This window comes from Hypanus sabinus, chromosome X1 (genome assembly GCF_030144855.1).
Source record: "Hypanus sabinus isolate sHypSab1 chromosome X1, sHypSab1.hap1, whole genome shotgun sequence".
NCBI lineage: Eukaryota > Metazoa > Chordata > Chondrichthyes > Myliobatiformes > Dasyatidae > Hypanus > Hypanus sabinus.
The window spans coordinates 22,908,414-22,931,265 of record NC_082738.1 but is presented as its reverse complement, the minus strand read 5'-3'; the positions used below and the strand labels follow the sequence as shown (position 1 = coordinate 22,931,265).

The 22,852-nt window shown below is 44.3% G+C and overlaps 1 protein-coding gene across 3 annotated transcripts in view; it reads right to left on the bottom strand.

Moving 5' to 3' along the window:
• The window catches only part of LOC132384685 (formin-like protein 3), a 175,018-nt gene that overhangs the window by 53,951 nt on the left and 98,215 nt on the right, over positions 1-22,852 (bottom strand). For 2 of the 3 annotated variants that reach the window (XM_059956050.1, XM_059956051.1), the window contains exons 5-12: positions 21,477-21,560; positions 19,319-19,471; positions 12,327-12,435; positions 12,018-12,094; positions 10,203-10,296; positions 5,943-6,017; positions 4,254-4,364; positions 801-950 (exon numbers count right to left, since the gene is read on the bottom strand). In XM_059956050.1, coding sequence (XP_059812033.1) covers positions 801-950; positions 4,254-4,364; positions 5,943-6,017; positions 10,203-10,296; positions 12,018-12,094; positions 12,327-12,435; positions 19,319-19,471; positions 21,477-21,560 — 853 coding nt within the window. The remainder of the gene's footprint in view (positions 1-800; positions 951-4,253; positions 4,365-5,942; positions 6,018-10,202; positions 10,297-12,017; positions 12,095-12,326; positions 12,436-19,318; positions 19,472-21,476; positions 21,561-22,852) is intronic. The other variant, XM_059956052.1, reaches the window with a different exon arrangement.

Genomic DNA, 22,852 nt, shown 5'->3' with positions numbered 1-22,852 from the left:
AGAATCATAAACAAGGGAAGCATAAGCATATCTATTTTTTATCCTTCAGAGGGTTTCCCTCTGCTTTAAAGATTTATCATCTGTAAGCTTATAGGCATAATAGGCAAGCTTCTTAGAACAGTGAGTGCATAATTTTGTTCCTGATGGAAAGTTGTGGGCAGAAGTTCCCATCCTAAAAAGCCAGTGACAATAATCAGCCTGTTATGACTTTATATGGGAGATGGTATGAGACGAGAACACAACTGAGCTGCAACCAGTTACTTCACATCTTCCTGTTTGCCAAATCATAGTGTTTGCCTGATTCCGCACTTAGTTTTGAATGATCAAATTTCAAACCCCAGTGAGCTCAAAAAAAGACAATTAATCTCCTATTACCTACTTTTATGCTGTCCCAATCCAAATCTCACCTATCATCACAATCTTATACCAAAGTCACAAGATTGAGTCTTCAAGTCTCACTTTACCAGAGTAGAGAAGTCAACTGGCCTCCTCCTGTGCCTAATGTGTATGTTTGCAAATAGCTCATGATAGGAATTAGTCCACTATGTCTTTATATGGGAGATGGTAAGAGGCCAGAGCAGGACATAGCTACAAATAATTGCTTCACAGAATCACACTTAGATAGCTCTCTGTTATTGGTGCCAAATTTTGGAAGAGACTTAAACTGAAGCCCCACCTGCTTTCGCCAGCACGCAAACCGATTCAATTTGAGCTGACGCTTTCACCGCAACGAAAACTGCCAGATTGTCACACATAAGGGAGAAGGGTCAGGAGAACAAGGTCACAAAGAATTCACTCACGTGCGACATGTGCTCTTCCAGTTCATCTACCTTCTCCAAGGCTGCATTCTTGGTTTCGGCATCCTCAAGTAGACCACCCACATCAAACACGTTATCCAGGTACGCCTGGATCTGAACCTGGAGCTTATCGCTCTCCGTGTGCTTCGATTTCTGAGGTGGGGTGGAAGCCAATTGTAACCATTATTAGGGATGCAATAACAGGCTGTAATGCTCTCTGACTTCCAAAGCAGGAGTGAAAGGGTGATAATGCCATTGATATTGTGTGGAATAAGGAAGGTTGATTTAAAGGGCTTCGAGGTAGTGTTGAGCATAAGGGAATATTCCACCCTCACATATCTGGTCATTTTGGAGTCTCTGCACAAAAGAAAGACTTCAAACTGCTTGAATTTGAGTGTAAACTAACAATCTGCCATTCTTGGAAGCAACATGCTATCTTTTTGAGCATGCCTTCAGCTGGATATCTTACAGGACTATTTAAAGGATTTCATAGCTTGATTATGGTCACGGTTTATCTCCTGTATTTCCTCATGATATAGGAAATAACCATTTGGCTCATGGAATCTATGCCAACTCACAGAACAATCCCAACATTCCCATTCCTCCATTTAGTTCCCAGTAACCTATTCTCTCTCACATTCTCATCAACTTCCCTAATTCTCCTGCCTTCTACACATTAGGATCAGTTACAGGTGTCAATTAACCTACCAACCTTTAAGTCTGGAATGTGGGAGGAAATGGGAAAACTCAGGGAAAGCCACATGGCTAAAGGGAGAATGAGGAAACTCCACACAGATAGCACCTGAGGTCAGGATCATACTTAGGTCACTGGAGCTGCAAGACAACACGAGTTTTATCACACAGACTGGTGAGTATGCTGCCTGGGGTGGTGGTAGAGGCTGATACTATAGGGACATTTAGGAATTTCTTCAATAGCTACATGGATGATAGAAAAATAAAGGTTTATGTAGGAAGGAAGGGTTAGATTGATTGTAGAGTAGGTTAAAATGTCAGCACAACATCATGGGCCAAAGGTTCTTTATTGTGCTGTAATATTCTATGTTCTACTTTCTTAACAGCTCTACCAGCTGCATCACTAAGTAATAATAAAAAATGATTATGGCTCTCTCAGTTTCCTGACCTTAGGAGCTAGCTGCTGCTGATCTCTGCCACATTCCACAGTTTGCTGCTCACTGCTGCATTAAGAAGGTCACACAGACTCCATGCTCAAGGAGAAGAGACTTCATCTACTTGTCCCTCAGCACACGGGAGCAGGAGAATGGGCACAGAGATTCACCTCCATTGCAATTACCCCAGTGTACACACATGCACAGATTGCACTTGTCCTTACAGAGATCTCCATAGCAACCACTCCCAAGGAGCACTAGAAGATCATCACCTCTTTGCACACTGGGCTCTGTCCTGGTCCCTCAGATTCCCTGGGAACACTCTCCCATTTGCCAGCTTGTCCCAGTCCCCCTGATTCCCTAGGAACACTCCTCCATTCTCCTACCATTACTGCAGCATCCACTCATTCAGCAGCAGCATTCCTGTGTAGCTGGTACTGTGGTGTCCCTTTAAGAGCTGGCTGCAGTGACAACATTTGCTGGTCTACATGCTGGCAGCTGTGAGAACATTAACAGCAAACACTCTGCTGAAATGGTCAGTGTCAGTGTGATGTTACCCTGGGAAATCTACAGCATTGTTCACTGAACTTCGCAATACAAAACTTCACTTTTTATATGACCTTCGTAAACAGCATTAGCATGACCCACAACCCTACTTTAGTCTGGAACAATTTCCAGCCTTAAATATTTTATTTGTTGAACTTATCCTAAAATCCTTTGATCAACGTTTCCAGCAAGACATTTGGATTCAAGGCAAAATACTCAGAACGTAACTATGCTGGAGCAATGTTTAGAAATGCTGGCCATTCCCCAGGGGATGGCGCTTCTATATATCACCAAGTGAACTGTGCCAGATTAACTAACACACTGGGACAAAAAATTTCCAAAGCGAGGGTTGAAGGTAAGAAGGGACATTATAAAACTGGACGACAAGACCTATTGTGCAAGGAATTGGGATTATTAACACTTTTTCTGTATAAACACTATGAGGAGCCCCAAATAATGGCTATACTATACAAGGAATGTTTAAGCACTACAATTATGGGGAGCAGCTAATTCTCAATCTGCATGAAACACTGATTTGATGCCAATGCTGTCATTTTGGAACTTTGCTCCAGATTTGAGACGACTGTCCTCTTCAGCAGTCACTGGCACAACCCTGTCTCCTTCAGGGGATTTGGATGCACAGGCAGCCCATGTCCCTCTGCTCCCCTCTTGCTGTCTCTGGGCCACATTGTCCCCCACACAGGGAAGAGCACGACTGTGAACCTTGCAACGTGTTTGGGGGATTGGCCTCTCGCGGTTGGATGGCCGGCCATGCGTGTGAGCTGCAGCATGAGGTTTGCAGAAGGACTGGGTCTGCATTTGGAGAACACGAGCTGAGTCCTGACGGTGCTTTCACGACGGTGTCAGACGTCTGGTCCACTGAATAGTGGAGCAAGGCTGATGGAGCAGTTAGACCATAAGGCACAGGAGCAGAATTAGGCCATTTGGCCCATCATGTTTGCTCTGTCTTTCGATCATGGCTAATTTATTTTACCTGTTAACCCCATCCTCTTGCCTTCTCCCTGTAACATTTGACACCCTACCTAATCAAGAACCTATCAAGCTCTGCTTTAAATATATCTGTTAACCTGGCAATGAATTCCAAAGATTACCACCCTCTGCCTAAGGAAACTCCTTCTCATCTCTGTTCTAAAGTTAACAGGATCTGGGGTCTGAAGGTCCACCATTGACCTTGACCACTTATGTTAGGGCATTGAACTTGCAGCAATACATTCAGGTACATGGGCTGGCCTGCTGGCCTTGACATCTTTAGATATGTGCTGCCTCTGCCTGCTGACCTTGTGTCTGTAGGGGCTCCTGGCCCTGTGGATACAGGACATTGCTCCTCCTCCAGAGTCAGGACCCAAAATCTCCAGTGTCGTGCTACTTGTGACTGTTTCCAGGATCAGATTCAATTCTTCATTGACTTCTACCATCTGATCCATCCACAGTGAAGCTCCCCTTTAAGAGATGAAGGCTGACTTGAAGCAGCCCAGGGTTAGCTTGCACTGGTACAGGACGATCGTAACACTGACAATCCTGCTGATCTTCCCAGCCAACAGTTAGCTAGCAGTCATGCAAAGTTGACATACTGAGCGTAGCAATCAACCATGCTCATTTCTGGGGGCTTTATGACTCACTTTGAGGGGGTTGGAGAGAATCGACCACTGGCTTCAGTATTCCTGTCCTTGGGAAGAAAGGGGGTCGTGAAACAAAGTAAGGAGTCACCATGATCACCAGCACTGTGTTCTGCCATTGCATGATGACGTTCCTCCACACTCACCTCCAGGAACTCGTCCAGACCAAGCTTGGTGAATTCAAACTGCAAGTGGACGCGGAAGTTCATGTCCTCAACAGAATGAACCACGATGTTGATGAACTGCATGCATGCCACCTGGCAGAGAGCAAGGGGAAAGCAACAGACCTTAATGGCGATGTCAGAGAAACTTAACATGCAGCATTGAGTTGCAGAGTTAAAGACAAGTCTCATGAAGGTGTGAAATGCAACGTGGAAGGAGATTGAACGATAACTTTTAAATGGGACTTGGATAAATAATTGTGCTATAATCTTGGTACCTACACTATAATCCTTGTACCATTCTGTTGCTTTGCACTGCTGCTGTATATAATGTTGTATTTATTATCTTAAGAATACAGTTTACTTTGTAAGCTTCATACAAGCAAAGACTTTCATTGCACTCTGATGCTTACGGAAACAAATTAACCTGAATATAAATCAATAAAGGAAAGGAAATTGAAGGCTGTATGTCTCATTGCACCATTTTCTCAAAAGGATTAGCACAGGCACAAGTGCTAGGATGACTTTCTGCCTTGCTGGAAGGGTCCATGGTCCTACGATAATTATTAATTTGTGTACTATGTTTCCAATCCAAAGGCTCGTATCCTCCTACACATATTGTAAATTGGATGATAACAACCTACAAAATGAAAGGATTGGAAACAGAGTACATGATATTAATAACAAATTGGTCAACATTGATACAGTATAAGCTGGATGGTGGTGTAGTGGCATGTGTTCCGGACTTCAAGGCGAGTGGTCCCAGGTTCAAATTCAGCCGGCTCCTTGCACGCCTTCAGTCCATACGGGGTTGAATGTCAAGCTAGCAACTCGGCCTCGTAATTAAACAAAAAGACAAATTCGAAAGAAATGGCAAAGTTGCCACAAGGCGCAGCATTGATATAAACTGCAAATCTGAATTTTTAAATAATAAAACATGCTACTCTATTTAAAGTAAATAGAGGACATTAACAGACTGTGTTAATCACTCCACCCTTCTGAACCAACACGATCTCCAGATCAGAACTCAATTCTTACTCCTGCCTGCCAGTGAAACAAGAGATGATCAGATTCACCCTTCTACAGATCCACAAACTCTCCATGTACTGCATCTGGAAGGCACACTTGCTTACATTACTGATGATGAAATCTTAATCATATGACACCACGTCTAATCTATTGGATTCTTCCATTCTCACTGACAGCCTATGTAGCCCTCACAGTAGTGACAGCAAATGGCAGCACAGGTTTCAAGATTCAAGGTTCAAGTTGGTGGTTAATGCCTTTTGCATTAACAACCAACACATCCGAGGGAGTGCTGGGGGCAGCTACGAAGTTGAAAACAGTTCTTCCCACCTACATCCCCAAATGCTTCTTGGCCAAGCTTTTGGTCATCTTGAATTGTCCCATCCCGATTCTGTAACTACTTCTTTCGTGCAAAAGTGCAAGTAGTTGTTACTGAACCCCATTCTATCTTTTATCCAACCAGAAAACCTTCACAAAGATACAGAATTTCCTAATGAATATCTCTGCTCCCCTTTCCCAATATTCTCATATTGCAGCCTTTTTTGGCATGGATCCTCACGAGAGGCAAATAAGAGCCAGAAAGTCATTGAATGCCAGCCCCCTGTCCCATCCAAAGCTGGAATAAGGAGTGGACCTTTCCAAACTCACCATGAAATCTATGTTTGTGTCTTCATTCCGAAAATATTCCATCAGGTTCTCGAAGCGATGCTTTTCCTTGCACACCTAAAAATTAAAGAACCAGGATTAGGGTGCAAACTTGTTAGCAGGACAATTGTCCCTCTTGTGTTTGTTCTCATTGTCACCCATAATTTAGCTTCACTGGCAACTATCCCTTTGATTCAGTCCATATCTTCACTGCCCTCAGTCTAACTCCATGTGGACTTATCCAGCTCAGAGGGGCGGAGAATGAAAATAAATACATCATTTCCCAAAAAGACGGCCTATGCTATTGAACACACATAGCATTAAGATAAAGGTTCTAGCAATATTATAGCATAGGATTAGGTATTTCAGTGTTTCAGGGCAGGGTTTGAAGTCAGGGTGACCTACTTATTAATCCGTGGCTCAAGGGTATGTCTTGGGAGATCAAAGTGCAGGGTTTGTTTAAGGGATAAGTGCATTTCTGTTATTCTATTATGGGGCACTGAATATACCAGTTCATTATAGGGACTAATTTCATTCCTGTCTGCCTGTCAGACCAATTTATTTTGGAAAGTTCACTTTTATGTCTGCTTGTATTTATCTTAATTATATTTGAGTCATACCATTTAGTAATTGGATCTGTAATTTTTCAATCCAATATCTCTCTGAACAATTATGACCTGAAACCTAACCTGAACAGGGATTTGAGCCATTGGACCTCAGATTAAAAGCCTGATCTTCTATCATCTGAGGGTTAGAATTAGGTTTGACCTTTACTATTTCTTAGCCAAAAAGAAAACAGATCAACGTAGGAGAGAGAGGGAAAGCTAATGTTTGTCATACCCCCTGACATATGAGCTGCAGTCCTGTTGAAGGAAAGCAATAAATTCATATCCTACCTGTGGTTAAACTAGGAAAACTGATTAGCATTGATCCTGATTAATGTAAAGCTGAAGAACTGGGGGTAGCACAATGATACAGTTTGTAGAGCTGCTGCTTCATAGCTCCAGTGACCCAGGTTCGACCCTGACCTCCTGTGATAAATGCATCAGTTTGCACGTTCTCCCAGTGACCAAACAAGTTTTCTCCAAATGCTCTGCTTTCCTCCCACATTCCAAAGTTAATTGGCTAATGTTAATTGCCTCTAGTACATGAAAATCAAAAAAAAAACTACAGATGCTAGAAATCTGAAATAAACATAGAAAATGCTGTGTCTGTGGAAGAGAAACTGAGTTAAGGTTTCTGATTAATAAACCCTCTAACAGAACTGGGAAAGAGTAAAACAAAACGTGTTTCTCTCTCCCGGTTCTGATAAAGTGTCTTCAACCTGAAATGTTGATTCTGTTTCTCTTACCAGAGATGTTGCCTGACCTGCTGAGCGTAGCCAGAATTGTCTGTCTTTATTTATATTTGCCCCTAGTGTAGATGACTGCAGGAGAATCGGAGAGATGAGGGAGAATAGGTTGCTTGGAAATAAGTTGAAAAATCAGATTGTTTTGTGAGCTTGGCACGGACTTGATAGGCCAAGTGGCCTACTTCCTTCTTCTATGTTGTAGAAGAATATGAGAACTTTGGGCAAATAAACAAGAGCACAGAGTAGGAAGGAGAACTTTAATGTAATGAAGCTCAACAGGCTACAACCAGTGTGTACTGCAGCAGACACACTCTTCTCCTACGTGACCAGGTCTTTGGAAGGAAATCCTGCCTGGCATTGATATAATTGGTCACTGGCGGCAGCACCAGAGACAGCCAGACCTGATGGACTGCCTGTGCAAGCTTCACATTTGTGTCCTTGATGCTGAACCTGTATTGTGGCTGCCCTAATTTGGCTAGAAGATAATAACATGTGCATGAGATACCAATGTTCCGAACTCCACCAGCACCACCACTTCCTCAGCATATCTCAGGGAACCTCCACTGCTCCATACAAAAGCATTGCAGGAAGGACATAACAGCACTGGGAGAGATACAGGCGGGACTTACAAGGATGTTGCTGGGGGTGGAGAGCTATAGTTAAGAGGAGAGACTGTCTAAGCTGGGCTTGTGTCCTGAAAGCAAGAGGAGATTTAATTATGTAAAACACACAAAATGCAGGAGAAACTCAGCAGGCCAGGCAGCATCTATGGAAAAGAGTGCAGTCGTCATTTCAGGCCAAGACCCTTCAGCAGGACTGGAGGAAAAAAGATGAGGAGTCAGAGTTAGAAGGGAGGGTTGGAAGAAACCCAAGGTGATAGGTGAAACCAGGAGGGGGGAGGGGTGAAGTAAAGAGCTGGGAAGTTGTTTGGTGAAAGAGATACAGGGCTGGAGAAGGGGGAGTCTAATAGGAGAGGATAGAAGGCCATGGAAGAAAGAAAAAGGGGGGTGCAGCACCAGAGGGAGGTGATGGGGAGGCAAGGAGATAAGGTGAGAAAGGGAAAGGGGGCTGGGGAATAGAGAAGCGGGGGGGGGGGGGCATCACCGGAAGTTTGAGAAATCAATGTTCATGCCTTCAGGTTGGAGGCTACCCAGACAGAATACGAGGGGTGATTGATAAGTTCATGGCCTAAGGTAGAAGGAGTCAATTTTAGAAAACCTAGCACATTTATTTTTCAACATAGTCCCCTCCTACATTTACACACTTAGCCCAGCAGTCATGGAGCATACGGATCTTGGGCCTCAGAAAGTGTCCACAGATAGGTGATTGATATTCGTGACCTATGGTAGAAGGAGATGTTATACATCTCTTGTTACACGCACATGCCGGTCAACTCACTGAGTGATTATGCAGAAAGTTTGATGTTAATAACTCATCTCCTTCTAATTTAGGCCTGAAACTTATCAATCACCCCTGCTGTGGACACTTTCTGGAGGTCCAAGATCCGTATGCTCCACAACCGCTGGACTAAGTGTGTAAACGTAGGAAGGGACTATGTTGAAAAATAAATGTGCTAGGTTTTCTAAAATTGACTCCTTCTACCCCAGGCCACGAACTTATCAATCACCCCTACCTGAGTGTGGCCTCATTGCGACGGTAGAGGAGGCTGTGGATTGACATGCCAGAATAGGAATGGGAAGTAGAATTAAAATGGGTGGCCACTGGGAGATTATAAGATGCATGGGTGCAGAGGTCTTAGATAATTGGTGAAAGGATTGGAAGGGATTTGGAACAGACTCAATGGGACGAATGGCCTAATTCTACTCCTATGTCTTATAGGAATTTGGAAAGATACTTCAAGCAAAGCTTGGTGGTGCCTATGACTCACCATCAGGCTGACGGAGGATGAAACTGTCACCTGGGTGACCTGGCCATAAACTGCCTGGTAATGGACTAAGAGTAATCTAAACAGCTCCTCTTTTGGTTGTCATTGACAAAATGGTTTCATCTGTGCAGTGAGCATCTCTGATTCCATAATGCTGATTATGAACAGCATCTTCTCCTGTTTCCACTGAATGCAGGATAGATGGGCATTGTAAACTTCATTGTGAGCAGTTTTGGGCCCCATATCTTGGAAAGGATCCTGAGACTGAAGGGGGTTCAAAGGAGGTTCCCAAAAATGATTCCAGGATTGAATGGCTTGTCATATGAAGAGTGTTTGATGGCTGTGGGCCTGTATTCACTGGAATTCAGAAGAATGAGGGGTGACATCATTGAAACCTATTGAATGCTGAAAGACCTCAATAGAATGAATGTGGAGAAGATGTTTCCTGTGGTGGGAGAGTCTGAGACCAGAGGACACAGCCTCAGAATAGAGGGGTGTCCTTTTAGAATGGAGATGAGGAGGAATTTCTTCAGCCAGAGAGTGGTGGATCTATGGAATTTGTTGCCACAGGCAGCTATGGAGACCAAGTCTTTACATCTATTTAAGGCAAAGGTTGATAGATTCTTGATTGGTCAGGGAATGAAGGGATGCAGGGTAAAGGCAGGAGATTGGAGCTGAAAGGGAAAATGGATCAGCCAGGATGAAATGGTGAAGCAGACTCGATGGGCCAAATGGCCTAATTCTGCTCTTATATCTTATGGTCAGGTTGGGCGTTCCAACCAGGGACGACTGTAGGTCTTACCCAAGTAAGAGATGGGAAATCCATCCCTCAAGGTAGTCAAATCATAGCCACACCATGCACCACCCAGCAGAAGCACCCACCTCTCTCCCACTTTCTCACTGGGGACAGGATTGGTAGCAGGAAGGATGAGGTTAGGGTCCCTGCCCTTGCTCCCCCTTCAACACAGACATCAGCACTGAAACATTGGGAATTCCTGAGTTCGTATGCAAATTAAAGCTCTTGTACCTCTTTGAAATGGTCGAAAGCAGAGAGAATGATTTCGTGACCTCCTCTTACAAGGCAGACTGCCGCAAGTAGCTCCAGTACCAGGGCTTTGGTTCTGCAAAATAAAAGAGGACTTTCTTTACAACTGGAGAACAGCAAGTGGCATACACAAAGAGGCTATCATGTTCACACCCCAGCAGTCAGGCAGTTCCATGGGACAATGACATTGGGGTTAACAACTATTGCAAAATCATCACCTTCGGTGAGTCCCCAACAGACCAGGCAGGAGGTAAGGAATCACCAAAAGAGGTGTGAGATTTGGGAACCAGAGGCACCCCACCCCAGCCACACCTTCTCACCAAAGATCACTCACAAATATCCTGCAAGGTTTGCAGCTAGATTATTCCCTGAAGCTGGAATCTCATGTGGATAGGGTGGTGAAGAAAGCTTTTGGTATGCTGGCCTCTATAAATCAGAGCATTGAGTATAGGAGTTGGGATGTAATGTTAAAATTGTACAAGGCATTGGTGAGGCCAAATTTGGAGTATTGTGTACAGTTCTGGTCACCGAATTATAGGAAAGATGTCAACAAAATAGAGAGAGTACAGAGGAGATTTACTAGAATGTTACCTGGGTTTCAGCACCTAAGTTACAGAGAAAGGTTGAACAAGTTAGGTCTTTATTCTTTGGAGCGTAGAAGGTTAAGGGGGCTTGATAGAGGTATTTAAAATTATGAGGGGGATAGATAGAGTTGACGTGGATAGGCTTTTTCCATTGAGAGTAGGGGAGATCCAAACAAGAGGACATGAGTTGAGAGTTAAGGGGCAAAAGTTTAGGGGTAACACGAGGGGGAACTTCTTTACTCAGAGAGTGGTAGCCGTGTGGGACGAGCTTCCAGTAGAAGTGGTAGGGGCAGGTTCGATTTTGTCATTTAAAAAAAAAATTGGATATGTATATGGACAGGAAAGGAATGGAGGGTTATGGGCTGAGTGCAGGTAGGTGGGACTAGATGAGAGTAAGTGTTCGGCATGGACTAGAAGGGCCAAGATGGCCTGTTTCCATGCTGTAATTGTTATATGGCTATAATAAGAAGGAACGCTGGCAGAGTCCGAAGGGAAGATGATACCTCAGTGACAGGGGATGGAGGAAAAGGCCAGGACTGGGAACCTTGTCCGTTGCATCCGCCCATCACAGGAGGCTTCAGTGCCAGAGTACAAGTGGGAAAATTCCTTCCGGCCTTTCAACTGCAGTAGCTGGGCGGTTAAGCCTAAGGATCTCTGTGTGACTGCCCACCTGTGTCACTTTGGTGACTCACTAGCAAGTGCTACAGTGCCAAAGTTGGCACCTCCCCCCTCTCGCTAAAGAGCAGGACTTTGCACATTAACCATTTAGCAGCCAGTAACTCCCTTATATAGTTAAGCCAAAGGCAGCATTTATTGCCCTATCCCTAACTGACCACCTCTTGACCCACTGTACTCCTTCCCATGAAGGTGCGGTTGGGGAAGGAGTTCCAGGGTTTAGACCAAGTAGTGATGAAGGAATAGCAACACACTGTATTTCCAAGGGAAGATGGTGTGTGAGTGTAAGGGGAACCTTTGAATGGTGCTGTTCCCCTATACCATCCTAAAGAGTGAGCACTGGGGAGAGAGATCAGACAGCACCAAAAATGTCACCCCCCCCCCCCCACCTCCCATAACCTCAGTTTGCACTTTCCAAGGAGGACAAGGGAAAGAGGACACCTGATTTTTAAAATTTCTATACTGATTGAGAAGCTGCCTGAGTATGTTGGTATGAAAAATTGTCTTCACGGTGAGGCTCAAGGTGTTGGTTTCTTACCTGGGATTTTTGTTGTTCAGGCTAAGTGCAATTTCATTTACTGCGTGTGGGTGTGACATGACTAAATTAAAGCCATACTGAAAAACAAAAGGGAGAATGGGAAGAGATATCATTAGATCATCATAAGACCCCTCTATTTTACTGAATTAAACTTTTGCAAAGATTGGGCAGAGCCAATAGACAGATGTCTATTGCAATAGCATACATTGTGGATAGAAAACAGGCACTTTTACATATATTGTTTAGAACGCATAATGCTGTTTCAGTTAATCAGAAGCTTTGAGAAGTCTCAGTTTAAATTTGCCATACCTGGTAGTTCATGACAGCCCTCAAACACATGATACAGAGGTGGACATCGTCCTTCTGGCTCACGAGTCTGGAATTCTTCAGAAATTTCCTGTCAGGCAGAGTGTTGTAGCTGTGGAAAACACTCAGTGTTACTCCAGTCACCAACGGATGGGCTGCATACCCACCATAACATAGCCACCAGGACTAAGACCTTTTCCAGATGGTGACAGGGCAGTGATTCCCATTCCTCTGGCAACCTAGATGACTAGAACAAAACTGTGTTAAAGATTTCCACACTAAAACGCTTTGCTAATGCTTGAAGTCAAGATCACACACGAAGTTTGGGCTGCTTAGGTGAGGAATACAATAATTTGCTTTAATATGGTGCCTCTAACATATCAAAATACCCCAACATGTTTCACATGAGCATCTTGAAACTGGAACAATAATGATAAGGACAAAAGCTCGTAAGAGACATAGGTCTAGTTTTGGGGATCCAGAGCTTAGGAGAGTTACTAAAATCAGGGATTGAAGAAACTGCATTGTTACAGCACTATTAATGACCTCAGGGTATCCCAAAGCTATTTATAGCCATTCAAATATCGTCAGTCGAAAGTGTAGTCACTCTGTAATACAGGGAATGCAGCATCTGGTTTCTGCATAGTAAGAATCCACAGTCATATAATCTGTAGTGATATTTTCACAAGGTTAGGGTACTGGGGAGGACTTCCCTTGTTGTTCAAAATGGTGTAGCAAGATCTTGCATATCTGAGCAGGTAGTTCCTCTGTCTCATGTCCCATTTTTTGGAGACAACACCTTCAACGTTGCTGTACTCTCTCAGTGCTGCACTGGGTGTTCCATCCTAAACTCTTCTGCTCAAGTTATTGAGTGGGTCTTGAGCCCATAGCTTTCTGATTAAAGAGAGATAATGCTACAAACTTTGCCGTAGTTGACACACCTCGAGGCCATAACCCAAAGATCGAGAGGTGAAGGTTGGAAGAAGCTGCTTAAATACATCCCTCAGTCATCTGGGGTCCCAAACAGTACAAGTCAAGAGCAACAACCCTACATACTGAAAAATTACAAGATTAATTCCTCTCACAAGTGGAACAAACAAGCCTGGTTGGAGCCAGAGCAAGAAAAGCAGTTGAGCTCCAATATCACTGCTTCAATGAAACCCAAACCAGGCAGCAAACAGGATTCATCTTAATTAATTAATAGGAATTGCTTCAATAATTCGGAGTTGTCTAGGCTCAATGCAATTTACGACTTCATTTTACAAGCAGAAAACCAAATCCAACATTCAATGCTTCTGCCTTCTTGCATTTTGTTGAGGAATTTCTCCTGTGTAGGGTGAAGCAGCTAGGAGTTCTTGGAACAGAGACAGGCAAGAAATCTTTGGAAAATAGAAACAGCCCAAGAGTAGCAGGAGAATCCTCTTCTGTCCTCTCGGGTTTTGTTGTTTTCCTATTCAGGGTACAGATTTGCACGATGAGAAAAGGGGAAATACTCAGACACAAGACATTTTTTTTGGGAGTTGTAGCAACAAGGCTTAGGAAATTGCTTTTAACAAGCATCGCAAGCGTGCTTTGAAAACAAGTGACAACATTTCAAAGTCTGAGATAAGATGAAGAGGTTGGGTGGGCGAAACCTGGGAGGTGTAACCTGAGGGAGAGAAAGCAATGGGGTTGGTGATGTCTTGACAGAACCAAGGGTTGATGAACTCCTTGGCCTTTTACTGGCGAAGGCTCAACATCTGTCAGCATCAAGGTGTCGCAGAGCTTGATGAGCATAAACCTGCTCAGCTAAACCCTCGTGATTAATCATGGGTCCAACGCTGTCAGGTTATTTGTTTGAATGACATTTTAGTGGAAAACCATGAGGACAAGCCCCTTTCTGGATCATTTCAGTGAATGGCCCCACACTGCTAACACAACATGGCTCACAGCAGTTCTGAGAGCAATCGGAATGGTGTCTGGCTTTACTTAATTCAAGCTCAGGATGTGACATCACCAGCAAGGCCAGCATTAATTGCCCATCCCTAATTGCCCTTGAGAAGGTGGTGGTGAGCTCCCTTCACGAATTGTTGCTTTCCTTCTGCTCTCACACAGTGCTGTTTGGGAGAGAGTTTCAGGGTTAGACCCAGCTGTGATGAAAGACTGACGATAAATTTCCAAGTCAGGACAGTTTGTGACTTTGAGGGGAACCTGAAGGTGGTAATGCTCCCATTTGCCTAGAACTTTTGTCCTCCTTCATTTACAGAATAGCAGGCTTAGGAAGTGCCGTCAGACTAGCTTAGGTCAATAGCTATTCTAGTTTCGCCACCAAGGCACCAGTGGTGGAGGGAGTAAGTGCTGGATGGGGTACGGCTTAAGTGGAACTGACTCAAGCTCTGCCTCAGCTTTCTAAATGGTGATGTTAAGGGTTGGACAAGTACTTCTGTCAGGCTGGCGAGGAACAGAGAGCTGCAAGCTGCTGGGGAGTGGTGTTGCTTATTTAATTATTATTTAATTGGACAGCTTTCCCCTTCATTGCTCATCGGGCTGTAGACCGTAAGACTGGACAGCACCTTGTGCTCTTCCCCCAACACATCCCATTACATACCATCAGCTTGATGGACGTTGAACTAAGCAATCAAAAGGATCAAAGCCAGAGAGTGTCACTGTGTCTGCCAGTGGCGGATGCTCACGAAAAGGAACAGCTGCCCGTGCCATATGATTGGTCGAAGGGAAAATGACCACCCATAGACAATTAGTCATTTGAGCAGTCATGATCCATCAATGTGCCCCCTTGTTGCACCACCAGAATATCTAAAGACATGACCATATGTTGGAAGGAAAACACAACGGAGAGAGCAGGAAAAGAAAACACACGCTGCGTAAAACTGGAAGGTCATAAATAACCCATCACTGTCATCTCCCTGGAATTTAATGTCATGATCTCAAAAACCAAAACCACAATTATAAACTTCACAGTGGTGCCAAAACAACCATTGGAGACCCACCTACAGCCAAACACAGGTCTTTTGAGCACACGGCCTTTGGAATTGAGGAATTCCGGGGAAAACAGTGCAGAATGATTGACCTGAGTGCCTATTTTGATTGGACTTTGCAGCGGACTCCCTACCCATGCTGCTGAATGCCTTTGCAGGCCAGCTTAACGTTACAGGAGCCAGCTGTGCAGGACCGAGACCCAGGGGTTGCGCAGAAGCTGATGATAAATAAAAGGGCTTGTTAGGTACCTGTTATTGCTACTAATTTCACTTGTACTGAAAGATAGTCAGGCTCTTCCAATTTTAGGCTAAGCACGGCCTCCTGCTCCATAGAAGGCACACATGAAATTGCACCACATGAAATAATTTCAAATATACCCTGACGTTTAAAACAATCGGAGCAAGTCGGCATGAACTTTGGGTCGGCTCAGTGCAATCCGAACTTGGCTTCTATGGGTGGGTGTACACAAAGGTTGATAGAACGAAAGGGGAGCGCGAGTCAGGACGGTGCACAGTGGCAGGCCCACCTTCTGCACAGCACTTCACTCCAGCAGATTATGAGGCACCAACATTCAGAAATGTGCCGTCAAGACGTTACTGCAACACTCTCCAACACTAACCCCCCCCCCCCCCATGCTGGGGAGGGAGAATGTGGGAGGAGGCTGAGTCAGAACGTTAATTGGAAGAAATATGCTGTGAAGCAACTACTAGGAATTGAGTTGCTTAACATTAAAAGGCTCACAGCATAGCACCTGGCCCTTTGGACCAGAAGGTCCACACCAAACATGAGACACTCTTTTACATGAATCGGGCACTAATCCCTATTTTGTTCTCCTCACATTCCCATCAATTCCCCCCCTCACGTTCTTCAACTCACTTACTCACTAGAGACAACTTACAATGGCCAATTAGCCTACCGACCCACACTCATTTGGAATGTGGATGGAAACTGGACCAGCCAGGGGAAACCCATGCGGTCACAGGGAGAACATCCAAACTCCACACAGAGAGTGCTGTAGGTCAGGATTGAACCAGGATCTGTGGAGCTGCCAAGTAGCAGCTCTACACTGGCACCACCACTGTGCCCCCCCTACACTTGGGGAATTTGTTTTCTCCCAGCATGTGATGCAATGCTTCTAAACAGTATAAGATATTTCTCAGGGAAAGCAGTATTAGCATAATTCCAAACATAAGAAAGTCTGCAGATGTTGGAAATCCAAAGCAACACACACAAAACGCTGAAGGAACTCAACAGGTCAGGCCGTGACATTTCAGGCCGAGACCCTTTTTCAGTCTTCAAGAAGGGTGTCAGCCAAAACATTAATTGTTTACTCTTTTCCATAGACATTGCCTGATCTGCTGAGTTCTTTCAGTGTGTGTGTGTGTGTGTGTGTGTGTGTGTTGCTTAGTATAATTGCAAAGCATCAAAGGCCAAGAACCTAGAAGAGAGACAAAAAAAATCTTCAAGTTAAACATGTGGGATGTACAAGAGCTCTTTCCTAAGGCAACTGCAATACAAAGTTCATTACTGATTGGCTGGAGGTTTTGTTGAGCCCACGTTCCATGAAGTGGCAGGTATCGGCACAAAACTTCAGCAGCACGTACAGAAGGCAACAGGCAAGTTATCAGCACATTGTAAAGCCAAGATTCCAGGGATGCAATGGTTTAACTCCTACCCACTTCCGTCCCCTTTGGGGTTAGCGAGGTTCAATACTACTCCTCACTTCATGGTGGATCACTGGCAGTGGCCCTGTCCCTTTAAATGATCTGTCAAACTGGAAGCACAATGGTTTTGACTAGTAGCTTGAGAAGGTGACGAAACCGTTTTTCATAAAGTCAAGTATTTAAAAAATTGTAGTGCAGCCTCCATTTGTCTTGAAGCTTGACAGTGCTTACATAAACACATACCACACATAAACCACACACATACTGTACATAAATATACATTAAAACATGTTTTAAAGGAACATTGCCACTTTTAGTGTCCAAGTGTTTGCATTTTGCTGGATCTGGAGTAGGTGGATCACTGGGACTGACATTCCACTACAGTCTTGATAAGTGCAAGCATTTCATTAGTGTCCTTTGAACTTTGTGTTCATATCAGTGATGCACTCATTCCTTTATGTTTAATACAGGGAATAATGAGATCACTTGTCTTATGTTGCAGCTCTGGTGTCTATTCCTGGAGGTTTCAATACAAGACCTTCCAACCCTCAACTGTTCTAATCGCCATGCTCGCTGTCATTCAAAAGGGTGGCTAGGGGCAGGCCATCAGGGACTGGAGCACTTTCAAGGAAGCAAAGGAGGGATTTATGGTTCTGGAAAGGCCTGCCCTTGGAAAAAATTCTCCTGCCCTGCCCCAGTCTGGTCTCTTTTTAAATGCCCTCTCAGTCAAGCATAATTAAAAATGTACAAAAATGTTGGCATTGCCAGTGATGCCACATCATGAGAATGATAAGATCTTAAAAAAGATCAATGAAGATGAATTTCCTATCCAAAGGGATGAGCTGCTAAGTAGGTTCAGGACAGAGTAATAGATCGTTTGATATTAGGGGATCAAGGAAATGAGGGTGGTGGAGGAAAGTAGGGTCAGTCTTGATCTTATTCAGTAGCAGCGCATGTACAAGGGGATGAATGACCTTCTCCTGCTTCTTCTGGGACAGCTGGCAAAGCAACACTTCCTTTGCTGATGCGCCCTTTCAGGGAGAACTGTATTTACGCATGGTCTTATCAGTGGGTTCACTTTGCTTTGCTGCACGATCGCCCAGGGTGCTTGGAGTGGGGAGAGAAAAGAAAAGGAAATGTTCACTTCAGATTGCCAAGCTGCTTGCCATTGGTAGTGCCCTGACAGCCAGAATGATGGGCGCGTCCTCACTGGCTGCACATTGGCTTCACGAAGTATCCGTGTGCGCTCCAGGTGCTTGTGCTAAATCTTTGCTCCTCGCCAAGCCGCAGCACTAAAAGCCAAGGCCAGGGCTGGACTGGTGAATCTAGCACAGCGGGCGAGTGAAAAGAGCAGAGTGCGCTCGCAGAGCGAGAGTGGGAGGACAGTGGAAGGCCTCCCTTTACCTCGCCGTTTGAGCTACCAGTCTGGGCTGTTAAAATAACTGCAAGTCTATTGATGCGCAAGTGCTGCCCCAGTTTGACTGAATCCATGGACTGATGTTGTTCTTCTGAATAATCTAAATCTGCGTAAAACCGTCGAGGCACCAGGTGTACACTCAAGCTGAGAAGCAGCGTAGGGACAAATCAAAACTAAAGCTCTCTCCAAGAAAAGACCTCAGTTTCAGCAGTATGTCCTCTGCTGAAACACTGTGAGGTTTATTTTCTGTTTGTTTCTGTTTGGCTTCTAAGAAGTAAAAACTGATAAATAGGGAAAATTTTACTTTGTGAACTTTATGTCTACAAGGACACGGATTGACGTGACCCAGGTCCGGTCCTCAAGATGCTGACATCAGCTTGGCCTGAAAATGAACCCAGATACTGAAGTATAATCTACAGCAGTGATATTTACTGAGAGGCTGCAAGCAAGCTAACAGCAGTTTCATTGAGCTTTGAACAATAATCCTCTCATTTAGTATTCACTTTTTCAGTTTTGGGCAAAATCCACATTTATTGCCAGCCCGAAATTGCTCTGGCAATTTGGTGTTGAGCTGGCTATGACTGAGCGGCCTACCAGTGCATTTAAAGGTCAACCACATTATTGAGCCTGGAGTCACATACAGGCCAAACTCAGCAACAATGGCAGATTTCCTTCCTGGAGGATATGAGTGACCAAGTGGATTTTTTTACATTAATCAGGTAGCCTTTATGGTCAGCATTACTGCGACTGGTTGTTTCTCCAAATTCAGACGATTAACTGAATTTCAATTCTACAGCTGCTGAGGCGGCACTTAATCTCAGGTGTCAGGATTCGTTTTTTGTGCGGGAAGGAAGTGAGTAGGTGACGGCGCTCATTCTGTAGCTGAACCTAGTACTCATTGCATCCCTGGCGTCTGTTAGAAGCCGAGCCGTACATACCGTAGGATAGATTGCCTGGCAGAGCGAGAGAGGCTGTTGCTGAAAGCCAGGGGCAGGACATTGCTCTGGTGCAAATCTTCTATAGACCTGCCCCAGGGTTTTGACTTGTCGAGTGCACCATCATCACCATTCTCCACAAGGTCAAAGTCAAACCTAGGTCACAATGGGATAAAAATCTCTTTTGGTCACCCCCATCCACAGTCAGTTAACATGTTTCCCCTTTGAGGACAGAAGCTTCCATCCATCTTCTTCCATTACACCAACAGGAAGAGAATACACATTCATTAAAATGGTTGCTGCTAGAAGTTTAGGTGGGGATCAAGGAGATAGCCAAGGTGGGATTTTCACTTTGGAACAGTTGTATCTGCTTTTAGACCTTGCTGTCATAACACCAATTCCAGCACTGTATTTCTTACCAGTGGTCATGCCCCAAGAATAAAACCCTTAGAACCGAGCCCTGGAAAGAGCCAGTTCCTGGCAGACGGGCGTCCTGCAAAATCTACATTGCAGCTCAACTCCGCCTGGTGATAAATGCCAATTTCAATGGGGCCCAATTTCAGGGGGATGGGAGATGTACAGCAGGGGACTCGCGTCCCAGTGCAACCAAAGGCAAATTTCTACCCACTGGCCATTTCCGACGCGCAAAATGTGCCCGAGGGAGCTTCCACTGTGGAAAAGCATGGAAATATGGAAAGTTGGTACATCGACAGCAGCAGCTGGGTGGTAGAGGGCACTTCGGAAACAAGGCACGTTCAAGAGATCTGGTTACTGAAAGCATTGAAGAATGGTGAGAGGCTGCAAAGATGAAATGAAAACAGAGCAGTAAAACAAATGTCATTAGTAGTTAGTAAGCCCTCTGGAAACGAAATCCAAGCAAATTTACCAATGTAAGCTCACACAAATTTGCTCTTTCTGTGGGCTGTTTGGGAGAAAAGTCTGTGGAGGCTGCACGGAAAACTTAATCTCCAGCTCCTGACAAACAAAGCATAATGTTCTGATTTAAGATGTACATGAAAGAGCTGCCAATTTTGAGGGATGTACCTCTCCACCTCTGAGTTTTGCTGATAAACCAGTGAGTGTAAAATGTAACCCGATTAAGAATCAACTCGTCTGGATTTGGCAAACCAGAACGTGGGTAGCTCCAAAACCCTTGGTATGTGGCAAGCGTTGATCTGTGTTGTATTTCACGCCCAGAGGGTCATTGGTGGGAGGCCTGTTTTATAGAGAAAGGTTTTATTGCTGGAATTGTATCTGTTGGAATTTAGAAAAGTGAGAGGGAACTTGGTTGAAATGTATTACACCCTTGAGGGGGCTTGATAGTGTCAATGCAGAAAGCACGTATCCTCTTGTGGGAAAATCTAGAACTAGGGGTCACTGTTAAATATAAGGGGCTGCCCATTTAAGACAGAGCTGTTTGTGAGTCTTTGGAACTCTCTTCCTCAAAGGGTGACGGAAACAGAGTCTTTGAATATTTGTACTGCACAGGTAGTGAGGTACTTTATAGGGGTGAAAGGCTACTTAGGTTGAATGGTACTGTAGAGTTAACTTACAGACAGATCAGCCACGATCTTACCGAATGGCAGATCAATCTTGAGGGGCCAAGTGGCCTAATTGATAGACTTCCATGTCTGTCACCAAAGTGAGGAAAGTTAACATGGAAATCTGCTGTGGTGGAAGTCACTGGGGGGAAGCCCAAGATGGATAAATGCCCCACAGTAGATGTGAGATGCCCAGCTGCACAGAGTGTAGCTGGGATCTGTTCACAGATGGTGAATCCTACATGGTGACAGCAGAAGCCTGGCCGGAGATGGATACCACAATTTACACTGCAATTTACATATAAAATGCCACAGATGTGCAGAAAAGTAACACCCTCCTTGCTACTGGGCCACCCAGGAGGTAAGGGAGCACATTTTCACACAATTCACTTACCGCAAAAGTATTCAAGGGACTTTAAATTGTTTAGGTTGCCTTAATGAATCCACTCCTAACATCTGTTGTGCCCAACTTCTGGTGTTGAAAGATTTCAAGGACAGCAAAGATAAGAAATGAAAAGCAGAGAATGAAGTCTTCAACAGAACTGAAATTTAAAACATGATGCGTGAAACAACCAAGATGGATAAGTGTGATACCAGATAAATCTCCTCAAGCTACTTACATGACTGCACACTGTGCAAAGGAGAGGTAGTCCACCAGGACATTGAGACCTTGGTTTTCATCGTTTAAAAATTCTCTTACCCACCTAGAAAAGAGTAAAATTGAATTAATTAATGCACTGTCAATGTTGTGTACATAGGCTGATTCTGTTCCTTTGATTTGGCACGATTACATGTGGCAGGAGTAAAGAATTATTAATATTTACCAGCGCAATATTGCTGTCTCCAACCCACCAGACTTGGGATAAACAGCCCGTGTGTTGCTTGTGGTGCCCTCTCTCTCCTTTCCTTACCCCCCTGGACACCGAGTGTGACACTGACATTGACACCTCACTCCACGCTAACCTTCAGGGCACGCACCCTTACCATCTCTTAGACCAACTATTTCTACTTCTGTAACATCATTTGACCATTCCTGTCTCTCTCATCTGCTGCTGAAAACTTTCCTACATCTTTTCTATTCATTAATCCAACACATTCTTGGCTGCCATCTATCAGTCTATCATCTATAACCTTACATAGCTCCTTAGTCTCAACTTAAATCAAATCTTACTCACATTAACTTACATTTACACAAAAGCTCAATTAAAAAAAAACTTTTTTTTGAGTTTCTCTATAGTCTCACCTCTCCATATTTCCAACCTCCTCCAGCTTTAAACCCCGCCCCCCTCCATTAGATCTCTATGATTGTCTGATTCTGGCCTCTCTAATTTGCCTGGATTTTAGACATTCCACTATTGGGGGCTATGCATTCAGCTGCAAGTGTCCCCTTCCTAAACATATCTGCCTTCTTTGGGATTTTCCCTTAAGCCTATATCAACTGATGTGTTATTCTACACTGCCATCATAAAGAGCATCCTCACATCAGCCATTACTGTCTGGTTTGGTGCCGCATCCTCACAACATACAAAGCTACAGTGAAGTGTCAGGCCAGCTGAAGAGGACATTGACTACAGTCTACCATCACTGCAGGACTTGTGTGTGCCCAGGGCAAAGAAGCGGGCAGGACAAATCATTGTGAACACAACCCAACCAACAAATTGCCTTTTCCAAAAACTCCCTTCTGTAAAGTGCTATCGGGTTATTAAAACAAAAAATAACTTCACACCATCTTGACTGTTCCTTCCCCCAGGAAGTTAATCTGATCAGCCATTCTAGATACCCTCCCCCCCCCCACACCCGCTCTATCTATTACCCCAGTCACTGCACTGTACTGTCAACACTTCAAACTTCATTTTGTAATGTTGTAAATTCATGCTGGCATTTATGTATGTCTGATTCCATATCCATACTTTAACCTCTAACTTTATTTTTATATGAGTTCTTTACTCTTTAATAACTGCTGAATGTTGTTTTGTTGCATGTCACTCCCTGATCA